The sequence below is a fragment of the Amphibalanus amphitrite genome, unplaced genomic scaffold (assembly GCF_019059575.1).
Source record: "Amphibalanus amphitrite isolate SeventyFive unplaced genomic scaffold, NRLGWU_Aamphi_draft 000165F_arrow, whole genome shotgun sequence".
In the NCBI taxonomy this organism is placed as follows: Eukaryota; Metazoa; Arthropoda; class Thecostraca; order Balanomorpha; family Balanidae; genus Amphibalanus; species Amphibalanus amphitrite.
Window position 1 is genome coordinate 697204 of NW_024881660.1, and position 14549 is coordinate 711752.

At 57.1% G+C, this 14549-nt stretch overlaps 1 protein-coding gene across 1 annotated transcript in view; it reads left to right on the forward strand.

Moving 5' to 3' along the window:
• LOC122383499 (ankyrin-3-like) overlaps positions 1-14549 on the forward strand; it is a 247678-nt gene that overhangs the window by 71775 nt on the left and 161354 nt on the right. The window contains exons 14-18 of the mRNA XM_043370002.1: positions 19-174; positions 692-871; positions 1502-1618; positions 3065-3248; positions 5406-5498. Coding sequence (XP_043225937.1) covers positions 19-174; positions 692-871; positions 1502-1618; positions 3065-3248; positions 5406-5498 — 730 coding nt within the window. The remainder of the gene's footprint in view (positions 1-18; positions 175-691; positions 872-1501; positions 1619-3064; positions 3249-5405; positions 5499-14549) is intronic.

Genomic DNA, 14549 nt, shown 5'->3' on the forward strand with positions numbered 1-14549 from the left:
CGGTTTGTGTCCCGTCAGATGGACATAGCCACCACTCTGCTCGAGTACGGCGCCGAGACCAACTGCGAGTCCAAGGCCGGGTTCACACCGCTCCATCTGGCCGCTCAGGAGGGACACTCGGACATGAGCACACTGCTCATCGAACACATGGCAGACGTCAACCAGAAGGCCAAGGTGGGGATAGGGGTGCTAAGGGAGGGAGGGAGGGAGGGAAAGACACTTGGATTTGAAACGCTGCCCTGAGCATCTCTGAGTAATTAAGCCTCTTGGAAGTTCGATATCGTCGTTATGACGATGAAGAGTCAAACACCTGTCAAGCCATGTATCTGCAGAGAAAATAGTCATTACCAGAGTCAATTCAAGTTTTCTTTAGGTGCTCTTCTGCCCATCGGTGAACCATGTTATCCCTTTCTTGACAATCGTCTGCCCCTCTCTACAGAACGGCCTGACGCCGCTGCACCTGTGCGCCCAAGAGAACCGTGTACCACTACCGGTGGCTGCCCTCTGACCCCCTCCCCTCCCCTCAGAACGGCCTGACGCCTCTGCACCTGTGCGCCCAAGAGGACCGTGTGCCTGTGGCGGCCCTCTGACCCCCTCCCCTCTCTACAGAACGGTCTCACGCCGCTGCACCTGTGCGCCCAAGAGGACCGGGTGCCGGTGGCGGCCCTCTGACCCCCTCCCCTCCCCTCAGAACGGTCTCACGCCGCTGCACCTGTGCGCCCAAGAGGACCGGGTGCCGGTGGCCGCTATCCTAGTGAAGCACGGGGCAGAGGTGGGACCAGAGACGGCGGCCGGCTACACGCCGCTGCACGTGGCCTCGCACTTCGGGCAGCTCAACATGGTCCGATTCCTGCTGCAACATCAGGCCGAGGTGAGGGACGCGGGGAGGGATGGAGAGTTGGGGGAGATGGAAATGGAGATTTATATTGAGACGGAGATAGAGAAAGAGATAGAGATAGAGATAAAAAGGAGAGGTGGATACGGAGGGCTGACCCACTGCTTAGTGGATAATATGACCTTTGGAGGTTTCGCGATATCAGTTTTGCTTTCATGTTTTTTTTTTGTTTTGTTTTTTGTTGTTGGGTTAGGCCCTTTCGGTCCAATGAGACCATTTCAGAGCCGGGAGGATGATAGGATATAGGGGGAGATATTGGTCTGGGCATGTACTCTAGTGAGTCGCCGGGGCTGAGCCCGTCCAGAGGACAGGCCACCCAGCCCCAAGGCACTCACTGCACCCGGCTACGGGGTGCCGGCTCCCTCGGGAGCAGCGGTGCCGCTCCAAGGGAGCAGCCCGCATGAGATAAAGTTGCCTGTCCAGCCCGGAAGGGGGTTGCGGGGTGGAGGAGAAGGACTTCTGTATCCTGAGGATAGAAGTACGGATCGGTGTGCTTTCATGAAGAGCATATGGCTGATAGGTCTGCTGCCTGATATAAAGTTTTCCATTTGACTCGCCACGACTCTGACCTGTTTTCGAACTGACCCTTATGATTCCCCTCATCAGGTGAACCCGGTGACCGCTGCGGGCTACACGCCGCTGCACCAGGCCGCCCAGCAGGGGCACACTCTCATCATCAGCCTGCTGCTCGAACACAAGGCGCAGCCGAACGCCGTCACCAACGTGAGTAGCGACGCACCGCGGACAGACGCTGAACTAACGCCAGAGCGACGCTCCGCGGGCGGAGGTAGAGCTGGCTCTGGCCACCGGGCCACCGACGGAACCGCAGGAGCGTTCTAGACCCGACGGTGACATCCGTTGAACGTATAGGTGTTTGGAATAGTAGGAACCTTGGTATGGAAACGAGGCCGCCCTTCGTATCTCACTTTCAACCAGTCTGATTTCTCTCTCGTCCTTTGCTCCTCGCCCTCATTCCTTCATCCTGGTTTTGTTTTCGTTGTTCTGAGCCGGTATCTTTGCATTATCCTTGTCGCTCTGCCCTGCCGTCTACTGCCCGATCCCGGTCCCTCCCTCTGCCGTTGACACGTTGACACCTCCGCGGTGTCAGGTGTCGGCCTCTCTCTCTCTCTCTCTCTCTCTCTCTCTCTCCTCTCTCTCTCTCTCTCTCTCTCTCTCTCTCTCTCTCTCTCTCTCTCTCTCTCTCTCTCCCTCCCTCTCTCTCCCTCTCTCCCTCCAGCTCCCGTTGACACCTCTGTCTGGCCGCGTTGTGGGTGGCGGCGGCGCTGGACAGAGGACACCGATACCGACCACAGGTCCGGTCACAGGTCCGGGTTAGGTTACCGGCGGAATGCCGACACCAGTCTGATCTCCACCCCCACTGGGTTGAGAGAGAGGACGGGTGGTTACTGACCGATAGAGGCGCTCAATGGTGCGATATTGCGCGGTGTAGCTGATTCTGACTGGAGTTTTGTGGGACATGAAGGAAGAGCAAAAAGAGCTCTAGGAGAGTAAATGCAACAGTTAAGATTCTCTTATTCCAACACAACCTTTTATCTCTTAGCTATTGACAAGCTCCCGGTCCCGACAGACATTTTTTTTTGTCATAAGCAGAGGATGTATTCAGTAGACAGGCCCATAAGCACCGCCCTGTCCCTGTCACTGTGAGGCTTTGCCGCCGCCTCGGGCTATCACCGCGGCTCGGAAGGGCTGACCGTGCGCCGGCCCACAGAGTCGCTGATGAGAGCTCCTCTCGTGGTAAAGGTCACACCAGATATGGCCCGGCTGACCTTTGGCGTCCCCCCTCCCAATGACCCCTCCCGGTGTGACCGCGGGCTGATCAGACGCTGACCTTTAGGGAAGGCGTAGCCAGAGGCGGGGCGGCGGAGCGGAGCGTATGGCTGCGAGCATTGGAGGGCCACGCGAACACTTAAGGAGTGATGGACAGGGAGTTGATGGGATAAAAGTGCCGTAGAATATGTAGAGCAGTAGCTAGTCAAAGAAGAGCTAAGGCATTGTAGGTTGGTGGCTAATGGTGCAGTGCTTTTCTAGGAATTACTTTTGACAGACTTCCCCCTCGTTTCGACAAACTAGCCAAACTACTCTATCAAATTGTTCTTCTCTGACCCCTCTGACTCCCTCTGACTCTTCTAACCCCTCCCTCGTTCACAGACTGGCCAGACGGCGCTGTCGATCGCCCAGCGGCTGGGCTACATCTCCGTGGTGGAGTCTCTGAAGGTGGTGACGGAGACGGTCATCACCACCACCACCACGACGGTCACGGAGGAGAAGTACAAGGTGGTCTCGCCGGAGACCATGCAGGAGACCTTCCTCAGCGACAGCGAGGATGAAGGAGGTGGGTGGGCAGAGAACGGAGGAGGGGGAGGGAGAGGGAGGGAGGGACCTTCCTCAGCGACAGCGAGGACGAAGGAGGTGGGTCGGGAGAACAGAAAGGGAGAGAGGGAGAGGGTAGGAGGGAGAACTACCGGCGAGAGTGTAAAGCGCGTTGAAAGGCGTTTTGTGAGACTGAAAGAGAAAGGAGGATAAGAAACGGGTGACGAAAAAAGAAAATGATATGAATGCCAGCACGGTTACGGTGGTAAATGAACACAAACGTTTACGGGGAGTAAGAATGGACGAGCGAAAGCAGAAATAAGTGAAAATTAAAGTCTGAGAATTTGAGATGATTTAACACGCGCAGTGGAAGGGTTGCGAGTACTACGCCCAGTGGAAGGGGGGGCGGATGTCGCCCCCCCCCCTAAGATCTCAGCTCCCACTAGAGCTAGAAAGACGAAATTTGGAGGGTAAGTGGGGGCCTAGGGGAACTCTGTTGTGTGTGAATTTCATGACCCTAGGTCAATATCTTCAAGGTCAAATGAGGTCAAAAGTGGTCAAATCTGCCATATTAGCGACTTTTTTGCGTTTATACGCCGATAACTCAAAAAGTTACCGGCTGATTTTCTTTTTTCTTTCACTATACGAAAGAACATACATTTGTGAGTATGTATGGTGAATTTCTTGTTAATCCTACGATAAATATGGCAGTTAGAAGCCTGCTAAGCGTAAGATGTCGCCGGCTGAAGCGGGATCGGCGGACGCGGGAAACGCGGCAATCACAATTTTGTGTTTACACACTCATAACTCAAGTTGTTACCGGCCGATTTTCAAAATTTTTTGACCATAAGATTGCCTGTACATTTCTTTGTCTTCTCACAAAAATTGACACGAATCGAATATAATCAGCGGTAAGGAGCGCGATGTAAAGACCGAACCGTCCCGCCCCGGCACAGTCTACAATTCAGGCGGCGCGTGCCGCCGCGGCGGCAGGATGTTTGACTTTACACCGCTATTACTAGAAAAGTTGTGACCCGATTTTTTTATTTCTTGCACGAGAAGATCCGCAGTTCAATTCTGGACAGGTAGCCAAAATTTCACATTAATATCATGTTTGCGGCGCGAGTTATTGGCGAAAAACAGGAGGGGTGGGCGAAATCCGCCCCCCCCCCTTCCACTGCGCGTGTTAAGAGCATGTGAAGAGGGTGTGTGGAAAACCCGAGATGCATAAATCGCAGCGCTCTAACCGTGTAGACGACTGTGAGTGTCAGTTTTGGTCTGTCGTGAATCCATGTGATAGGGTTTTACCAGGTTCTTCATGGACAAAATCTGTTTGGTGACTGGAGGTTACGGTCTTGGTGGCGGAGTTCTGATTTCTCTTGGCGTTCTGTGTGCCCCTAATGATGCATTCTCTAGTTCTTTCCTCAATGAAAGAAAAGCGGCCACTATCGAAAGCTGTCCCTCTGGAATCAAATTGTCCATTTAATCTCCATGGAACCCACCGAGCGCCTGTTGATAAACCAATATGTACGATTCATTGCCTGTGTCTTTCGCCTCCCCAAATAGGCCAATCAGTGTAGTCTGGTCATTGATTTTCCGTCTCAGTAGCGGCCTGGCTCCTCAGCCGCCCAATATCGGGCGGGGGGGGGGGGCGATGGCCTCTCAGCTTCCCAATATGGGGGGGGGGGGCTCTGAGCTGCCCAATATCGGGCCACTCTCATTCGTGCTAATTGATCTGGGAGCAGACGCCGCTCGACCGGGCTGCCGACCTCTTATTACGTTCGGTGACGTCAACAGGGGGCCATGGACCGAAGGGGAGGGATGCAAAGATGGGATGGAAGGATTGAAAGTGGTGCCTTACGTTACGACATCCTGACAGCCCTAGTACTCTTCATTGTAAATTTTGGTGTAACCTTGGCTCATTTATTTATCTATTTATCGACTAAGCTTTGTTTTCTTGTTGAATGTTGGCGCCCCATACAGAGCTATCGATTCTTTGTTTCGTAGTTTGTGCGCCCTGCAGTGCCTTACATATCGTATCCGCCGTATAATTGGCTTGCATTCCTCAGTTCTGTGCTCATACCGTTTAGTTGCTGTCTGTAGTATCATGCCCCCGTTGTGTTGCCTCCGGACCCCTCCCCTGTACCCCCCGCGTGTCTGACGGAACGGGTACGACCAGGGGACGATTTTCTCGACTCTGCTGTGTACGGGCGTCCGTCCAATGCCCAGCACGTGTACCTGCCCTATTACGAGGGCCAGATGGAACTCAGTCGTAAGTGGACCCCCCGGCGTGCGCTAACCCCCCTGCTCCGAGCACCCCTCCCCTCCCCCTGCCGAGACGGGGGGCGGCATGGCGACTGCAGACCCCGCGAATGACTGCATGACTCCGGAAAGGCTGACAAATGGAAATTGTGAACGAAATTGAAAGCCGGGTGGTTAATGAGAATGGTATGATGCATTTGGCTGACTGGCATTGATGGAAAAGCTGTACTGATGCATATTGCATAGCGATAAACAGAGCTAACAGTCATGATCAGACAAATAAAAGGAAGAAAGATCCGGCTGTGAGATGCCTGAGGAGGACGTTTGGGGATGTTCGATCCGCACCATGGCTAGGTCTGAGACTACCCTGGAGGGACTTGTCGGGCTTGCTGTCCGGCACAGACCCCGCATTGTGATGTGTCTCCACAGTCCACTGAGCTGTGATGTGTGCAGTGTGCTGTGCTGTGCTGTGTGCAGTGAGTGTATCGCGCGTCCCTTTGATGCGCTGCAGTGTGTGTGTGTGTGTGTGTGTGTTGTGTGCAGACTGCAGAGTGCAGTGTGTGCGGACCATGCGTCCCTCTGATGCGCTGCAGTGTGTTGTCGTGTCGGCGCATCCTGGCTCGCTGCTCGGTCGGCGTCAACTGCCTTGATGTTGTATACTAACGCCCCGCGCTAACCCGGCGGTGCATTCTTGGACTAAGAATGGACGGGCGCGAGTGTGCACTGGGCATGCACGGACACTAACCCGGGGCTGATTGGGGGGGGGGGGGAGGGGGTAAAGAAGCCGCTGTGGCAGCACTGGTCTGCGGGGCTGCTGCCTGAGCGGTGGGCACGGACAGGGAGGGTGGTTTAAATGGATTGGGGAGACGCTTGTTCTCTGATTGACGATGCGTACGGTTTACTCTTAAGGAAAGTCGACAGCATATTTGGCATTTCCTCTCAAGTATCGTTATATATTTATGGTCAGTTATGAATTGCTGGAGTGTCTTTTTTAGCGCATTGGAAGCAAATCACTGCCAAAGGCTGTTTTAGTAGGTATAATGTGTCGCCTCTACAGAGTGGGTACTTAGCGGAGCCCCATACTGTGAGCTGCTCTCCCCTGTTGTTGGCTCCTGGTATAGAGGCCCCCGGCGCTGCCCCTTTGAGTCCAGCAGTCGGCACCGCTCGCCGGCCCGGCGTGGTCGATAAATCGATGTCTGGCCGCCCTGCAGCCCGACTCGGCCGGAATTTCATTAATATTTGCCCTTATGGATGGCCATTGGGTCCCGGGGGCACCGGCTATGAGCAGTAAACAGTCGCAGAGCGTGTTTTTGAACATACATTAGTCGGTAGTAGGGGATCACGTATAGGCGGGGTGGGTGTGGCAACGAATGCATTCGTCATGGTATATTTGTAACGATATTTTGGGCATCTTGAAACTAAAATTAAAAGAATCGTAATGCGATATCACATAATATGAATTCCTCATCAGGTATGATGTGTTATTTTATCTTGATATTTTAGAAATGGAGGCTCTTATCAGGAGTGCAGTTTTTTGGTTCACAAATTATAATGAAGATCTAATGCTTTCCACAGGAACAAAGCGGTTCGCTGTTGTGTGCAGCCTTCTCATTGGAGCTGCTCGCTCCATCGATTAGTTGCACCATGCAACATCCATCTCCTGTTAACTATTCATTTACTAGGCAGGGTCATAACTCACACAGCTTCACAAAGGGAGCCGCCCTGTTCCCATGTCGGCACATACCGGTGTCCATAGGGGTCAGTTTACAGCACAGCCGGGCGGCCGGTGACCCTTCCTGACACGGTGGGTGGTCGCCGCGGGGTCCGCGGGCGGTCAGTTCGTATGGCTGGGGGTGGGGTACGACGGCCGGTGTTGGCTGGTTTGTTCGCCGGTCGATACGTCAGGCTAGGACGGACGGAAGGTGTGCCATACAGGTGGTACAGATCAATCGTGCACGCTGTGGGTCGTCACAGGGTGGAGGTCATATCAATTCTATCCTTGGTCCAGCTTAAGTAGATTACGTCACATGGGAACTACGCTAATCTAAATTCAGCGCCTGGAGTAGTGGGGTTTTAATCTAGGATCGGCTTCCAGTTCTGCCGGCTCTGCCTGATGCTATATTCGTCTGGTTTCGGTTTTAGTTGTACCCGCAGTTGTACCCGCAATCAAGTGTTCATCGAATCGTTGAGTACAAATTGAGCTATGAGAGAAGCCATCCTGTTTATTTCCAATTATTTTGGCTGGCATTTCCCGCTCCCAGTCCGTATGGTCTCTTGGAAGATCATTGGTTGCCTTTCCGCACGCACTCTCCATGGCCCGAGTGCCGCTGGCCGCTCCAGTTTGGAGACTGGTTCCTCTTTAGATGAATAATTTCTGCCACTCCACCGCCCAGAGATGTCGCGAGGGTCCCGTTCGTCTCTGTTACCGGACCGTCCGGGGACCCTGCCGGACCGCCCGTCTCGGCTACCGCGCGCAAAGTTGGTGTTTTATTCAGAACTGGATCATCGGCGGGGCGCGCCCCGGTAACGTCAAAACTGCGTGAGGACGACGACCTCCATCGGTTTCCGTTTTCGGGTACGGAGGCGCTCCGAGGCGTGCTCTGCCGATTGCGCTGATGGCAGACGGCCGAAGACGGCAGACGGTGCGTCCAATCTCCCGATGGGTAGGCGATCTCGGAGTGCAGGCGGAGCGGTAAACACGTAAACTGCGCCCGGGTGTCATATCCGAGGCGACGCGCCCGCTCTGTTTTGATGGAGCTCGGCGGTTAGGGTGGCGGTATCGATCTGATAGCTGCTCCCCCGTTGGCAGTCGCTCCTTCTGCGAATTAACATTCATCCTCCCCGCCCCTCCGGCGCGGCGGTGCGGCCACCGGCGCCGCTGCCAGCCCGGCTTTACAGCTCCTCCGGCTCCTAAACAGCCGAACGATCGCCCCGCCGCCGCCGCCGCCGCCGCCGCCGCCGTTGCTTCCCGTTACGCTGAACGCCACCATCGTCTCCGGCTGTCCGCCCTGGTATCTGAGCTCATTTATCTGCCGGCACCGGCGCCATCGGCGTCCACCCGCAGCCCGCAGTTCGTTGCAGAATCGGGAGGCTCTGGACGCCATCGATCCGGCGGGCAGAGCTGCGCCAGCTCCTCCTGAGATGGGGGGGGGGGGGGCTGTAAACTTGGAGTGGAGCAGTTACGGGCGCCGAGAGACAGACCCGCGAGCCGGAATTAGGGTAGGTAATGGTTAGCGCCCAGAGATAGTGTTGGGGATTCCCGTGTAACTGTCACATAATGCAAAATTAGAAGACATGTGCAGAAATTAGGAAGAAATATGAATAGCAGAGGAATACGTATGCCTAGTATTTTCCAAAATAAGTTTTGCGTGGAGAAAATTAGATATATGAAGGTCCGCACATTTCTATAATAACCGTCGACTGGGGCATAATAAAGGCGCTGTGTCCGACAGTGAGACTGATGGGACGGGCTGCTGAGCTGAAAGGGCCGAGCGGCGGCCGAGTGCGGGCTCAATCGACGCCTAAAGTGAGGGACGGGACTGGATCCATTCAGTGCGTCCCCTCGCTGAGTGCCGCGCTGCGGTGACGGACGATGCTTCTGATCAGTGACGCCCGGCGCCTCTGGCCACAGTGACGGGCAGTGCTGAAAATGCATTGACAATGTGAGAGCTAAAAGAGCAGCAAAGACCGTTGTCAGGAGACATGATGTGACTCTGTCGGATCAGTGCGGTTGTGGCACTGTCAGCATGGCCAATTTTGAACACGGTGATGCTGACCAAGGGTGGTGGATTATTTCTAGCGGAATACGAGTCCTCCGTGGAGTAGAGCTCACGTCCAGGCGATGAACCGCTGGGTTCATCCATCAAACGTCAGCGGGATGTCGCAGATGGCAAAAGTTGGCGACCTTTTCGCTGAAACATCACCAAAGTTGGACGTCAATACGGTCCAAGTTCTTGGAGTCATTTCGATCAGCGTGTAAACACATTTATGGTCTGCGCTAATCAAACTTCACGACCGCGTCAGCCAGTGAGCTCTGAAAGATCTGCAAACTTCTCCACTCTCTCCTTCGATCGTCCTCCCAGCCTCTCTACGTCGGGTAGCAACAGAATGTGTCTCTTGTTTCCGAGACATCCCTCGAGACACACGACTTCCGCTGCCTGTAACACGCGCTCATCTGCCGCCGCGCTAAACGACCTCCCAGTGACACTGGGCCACTCCGCCCCTGGGAAATCATCCCTGAGACACGCCGCGGTCCCTGTCGACCTCTGATGGCCCGCTGTCGGCCTCTGATGGCCCGTGGTCGACCTCTGGCGGCCCGCTGTCGACCTCCGACCTCTGATGGCCCGCTGCCGACCTCTGATGGCCCGCTGTCGGCCTCTGATGGCCCGCTGTCGACCTCTGATGGCCCACTGTCGACCTCTGATGGCCCGCTGTCGACCTCTGATGACCCGCTGCCGACCTCTGATGACCCGCTGTCGACCTCTGGTGGCCCGCTGTCGACCTCTGATGGCCCGCTGTCGACCTCTGATGGCCCACTGTCGACCTCTGATGGCCCACTGTCGACCTCTGATGGCCCGCTGTCGACCTCTGATGGCCCGCTGTCGACCTCTGATGGCCCGCTGTCGACCTCTGATGGCCCGCTGTCGACCTCCGACCTCTGATGGCCCGCTGTCGACCTCTGATGGCCCGCTGGCGACCTCTGATGGCCCGCTGGCGACCTCTGATGGCCCGCTGTCGACCTCTGATGGCCCGCTGACGACCTCTGATGGCCCGCGGTCGACCTCTGATGGCCCGCGGTCGACCTCTGGCGGCCCGCTGTCGACCTCCGACCTCTGATGGCCCGCTGTCGACCTCTGATGGCCCGCTGTCGACCTCTGATGGCCCGCTGTCGACCTCTGATGGCCCGCTGTCGACCTCTGATGGCCCGCTGTCGACCTCTGATGGCCCGCTGTCGACCTCTGATGGCCCGCTGTCGACCTCTGATGGCCTGCTGACTCCCAAGTCCCAGCTGAGGTGGTCTGACCCCGGTGGTGGAGTGGGATAAAGGGAATGTCGGCTGTCGCCAGAGGGGGCTTCGTTAAGAGAGGCAGCTTAACTGTGGTGGAGTGCTCATTCAGGAGTTAACTGGTCACGATGAGGAAGGGAAGGATAGAGGGGAGAGAAATGTTTAAGCGAAGAAGAGTGGAGTTGAAGTTTTGACGTCATAATTCGAAGCTGGAACTATCGCTTGTCGTCCGCCTTGTCTTTTTGGTGCTTATCTGCAGGCGCTCGACTTAATTTGTCATTCAGTAATCAGAAGTTCAAGTTTTGTGTGCAGTATTTGTCTCATCCGCCTATTCCTAAACCCGTTCCATTCTCCCATTCCCCTGACTCTTCTCCCCTTCTCTCCTTCCGCGTTCCCTCCCTCTCCCCGTCGCTCACAGCCACTCGTAACAGAGCAATCCCGAACAATGACCGGTCCTCGGTCTCCGCTCCTCTCCCGTTCTCCCTCCCTGCTCCGCGTCTGTCGCTACATCTTCATCCGCCGTCATAGCCAATACGACATGATCAATCGCCGCTGTCAGCGACTTCCTCCCTCTCCCAGTCTCCTCTCCCCCTCTCCCCGATGTCGGATGTATCAATAGTCGGCGCACGTGGCGGCCGCCTCTGCCGCGTCCCGTGGCTGTGTTACCGTGTTATCCGCCGGTAATTCGGCACGGGCCGACGCTTTGTGGCGCCGATCGATGCTGCATTCCCGCTGGGGCGTCCTCTCCCGCCGGTACGTCCTCTCTCGGCTGTCGGTCGGTCGGTGGTCGTCTGCCAGCGGTCGGTAGGTCGGTCATGTTGGTCGGTCGTATGGCCACTGGCCGCGTCTGATCTGGTTTATTAATGCTATTGTACGCGTTTTGTGCTGAAGGCGCCCGGGTAATAAAGTTTGTAGTGAAAAGACAGGCATCGTTGGGAAAATTGCATCACGTTCAACCGATGTCTGGTTGTATCGTCCAGCTATTGATCTTGTAATTGGTGGGTTGTATCAGTTGGTTCGAAGTGCTGCGGGTCCCAGCGAGCCGGTGTGCTGCACTGAAAGCTCGCTCGTGGGAGGGACTGCCGCTGTGGCAGCTGTGCTGTTCAGCTCGGCCGTCCACACAGGTCACAGGTGACCCGGGCTCGGTTTGAATCTGTACGGTCACGGAATGACGGCAGAGAGGTGCGGCGCTCCACTCCCTGGAGTCAGCGCCGCCCCCACCACCCCCGTACTGACGGTCATGGCAGGTCGTGATAGCCTCTCCTTCCTCCGCGCATCGCCCACTCGGGTCTGCGGGCGCGGCTCCGCTGGCTTCGTTTCTGACATGGTTTAGTACTTTTGTCAGACGGTTTGGGCAGTGTCCGATATTTTGGGTGGTCCCCGCGTTGCCTCCCTATTGCCGTAATGGGCTTAAGGGGCCATTCGGCCTAAGTTCGAGAGACGATCGTCTTTAGAAACCCCCCTATCTCTCCGACTCTCCCCTCCGCCAGGGACCCTTGGTCCCAGCCTCAGAGACGGGGACGGTCCGCTACCTACCCCGTCCCGAGAGAGCCGCTCTACCGTGGGGTGTGACGGCGGTGCGTTAGTGCCCCTGGAGAGTGGTGCTGACGGCACCATCCTCGGGGATCGTCACCAGCATTGTCACCAGCATTGTCACCACCGCCGACTGACCAGGAGCTGCGCCAACACCAGCAGCTTGTGACGCTGCTGGTTGGTGCTGGTTACTTGTTCTGGTCGTGATTGTAGCAATGTCAGCATATCTCCAACCCCTTCCTCTCTCCTGTGACAATCCCCTGTCGGTGTTGCCTGCTGACTAACCCCGTCTTCCACTTCATTTACGTCCTGACATCCGATGTGGCGCGCCAGCTATGCGTGATCCCTGCGGGAGAAAGGGGGACGCTCGTCGGATCTGGGGTTCGCCACTCCAGCGCTCTGTGTGGGCTGTGGGGGACCGTGCTGCAACTGCAGCTGCAACTGCAGGCTCGCTCGGCTGTGGGACGGCAGGAGCCCTCCCTATTCCCCACCTTCGCCACCCCCGCTGTCTGCCGGCGCGGCAATCCCCGGACGACGGGCCGTAATCGGGCCGTCTGACGACGGCAGACCGTCGCCGTCGACGCGGGGAGATCGTCGTTTGTCGCTCCGGCCGGCGGCGGGCCGAGATTTACCGATCGACAGCGGTGTGACGTCATAGGGGAGAGGGAGGGTCTCTGCGACTCGGGGATGATGGGGGAACTCGGAGTTTGGCTTTCCTATACCGTCATAAACACTTAACAAACGGTGCACTTCCTCCAGCCAGCTTGGAGTACGATGTTGACTGTGAAGTTTCCTGGTAGAACTATTTCCTGGGCGTAGTTTGTGTTTTAGCCGTCGTTCTAGCCCCCGCCCTCCGTGGTCATTGCTCCCTGGAACTCCAGACTAGGTGTGCCGGTGCAGGTCATGGTTCTCCGTAGTTCCACAACTGAGGCAGGACTTCCGTGAGGGGCGACGATGGGAGGGGGGACTGGTCAGTCACGACTCCCGCACGGTTCATTGCTCGTTCGTCTGCCTTTTATTGTCTACCGTCTACCGTCTGACGTTTGTCTCGGCTCTGTCTGCGGTCTATGGTCCGCTCCTCTACCTTCCACTGGCAGCCGTCTACTGTCTAGTGTCTACCGTCTACCGCCCGCCCGCCACAGCCCAGGAGGCGTGTCCGTTCGGACGGCACCGAACCGCCCCCGCCAGCTGGGGCAGCCAAACTCGGCATGCGAGCAGCATTGATCGCGGCGGCAACAGACTGCCGGCGCGCCCGCCGCCCGCCGCCGCTCGGCAGTTCGAGGGCTGCCCGCCGCTCGGCGAGCGGTTCAGGCTGATCGGCTCGGTTGGAAGCTGGTGGGGTTGTGAGATTCAAGGCGGCACTGGACACACTGTCAGGGCTTCGAACTCAGCTTCTGCCTCTCTACCGCCCATCGCTCGCCGCCGTCCGCCCGCCGTCCGCCGTCCGCCGTCCACCGCTGCTGACTGGCCGGATCACTCCTGAATTCGGCGGCGGATTATTTCTGACCTCATCGCCCGGCCGCTGAGTGGGCGGTTTGCTGACTCTGCCTGACTCGGTGACTCTGACTCGGTGACTCTGGCCGCCGCGCCGGTCCGGCCGGCGCCGCGAGATCAGTTGCCGGGCCATCGGCCGCCGGCGCGCCAGGATCGATCGCCGCCCTCCGCTGCCGCCGACCGACTCGGCTAGACGGAGGTGTTCGACCCGCGCCACGCCGGACGTAGCGGCGTGCTCAGCGGACATAGCGGCGTGCTCGGCGGACGTAGCGGCGGTGGGCGGAGAGGTGTTCTGTGGAGCTGTGCTCTGTGACTCGTTCTGACGGTCGTATCAAAGTGACGAAGACGAAAGAAGCCGCGACAACAGTCTGAGTGTCCTCTCGAGAAGTGGATCTTGTGAAACCGTTCGCTCATCCGTGTCAATAAACGTTGTAGGAGAGGAGGCCACCAACTTGGTATAAGAGGTGATGTCCAGTGATCGTCGAGTTGAATAACCTCCTCGCCAGGTGACCAGAGGACGTCGTGACCACCTGTTCCGCCGCTCGTGAAAGGCTGGAGCTCCCGTAAGTGAGAGTGTCACGGACCCTCGCACGGGTGAGGTGCACCAATCTCTGCGCCCTGTCTTCACCGCCGCTACTCCACTGTGATACTCCAACAGCCCGGAACGGTCCGTGATTCAGCCGTGATCCGTTCGTGATCCGTCCGTGAATCGGCCGTAATCCGGTCGTGATTGGTTCATGAATCGGCCGTGATTGGCTGGCTGCGTCGGCAGGAGGTCAGTCTCGTCCCCGTCCGGTCGTCTGCCGTGGTCCGTGGGCCGTGACAGTGTCACCACCGGTGACCGGCTGGGTGCTGCCGTGATCCATCCGGAGTGAGAGGCCAGAGAGGGAGAGGTGTGAGAGGGGTGAACGCGCCGGTGAGCTGAATTTGGTGAGCTGTGGTGAGCTGAAGTGGTGGGCTGACACAGTGAGCTCGTCGGTGAGCTGTGGCGGTGAGCTCTAGTAAGCTCGCTCTAGTGAGCTCAGCTGA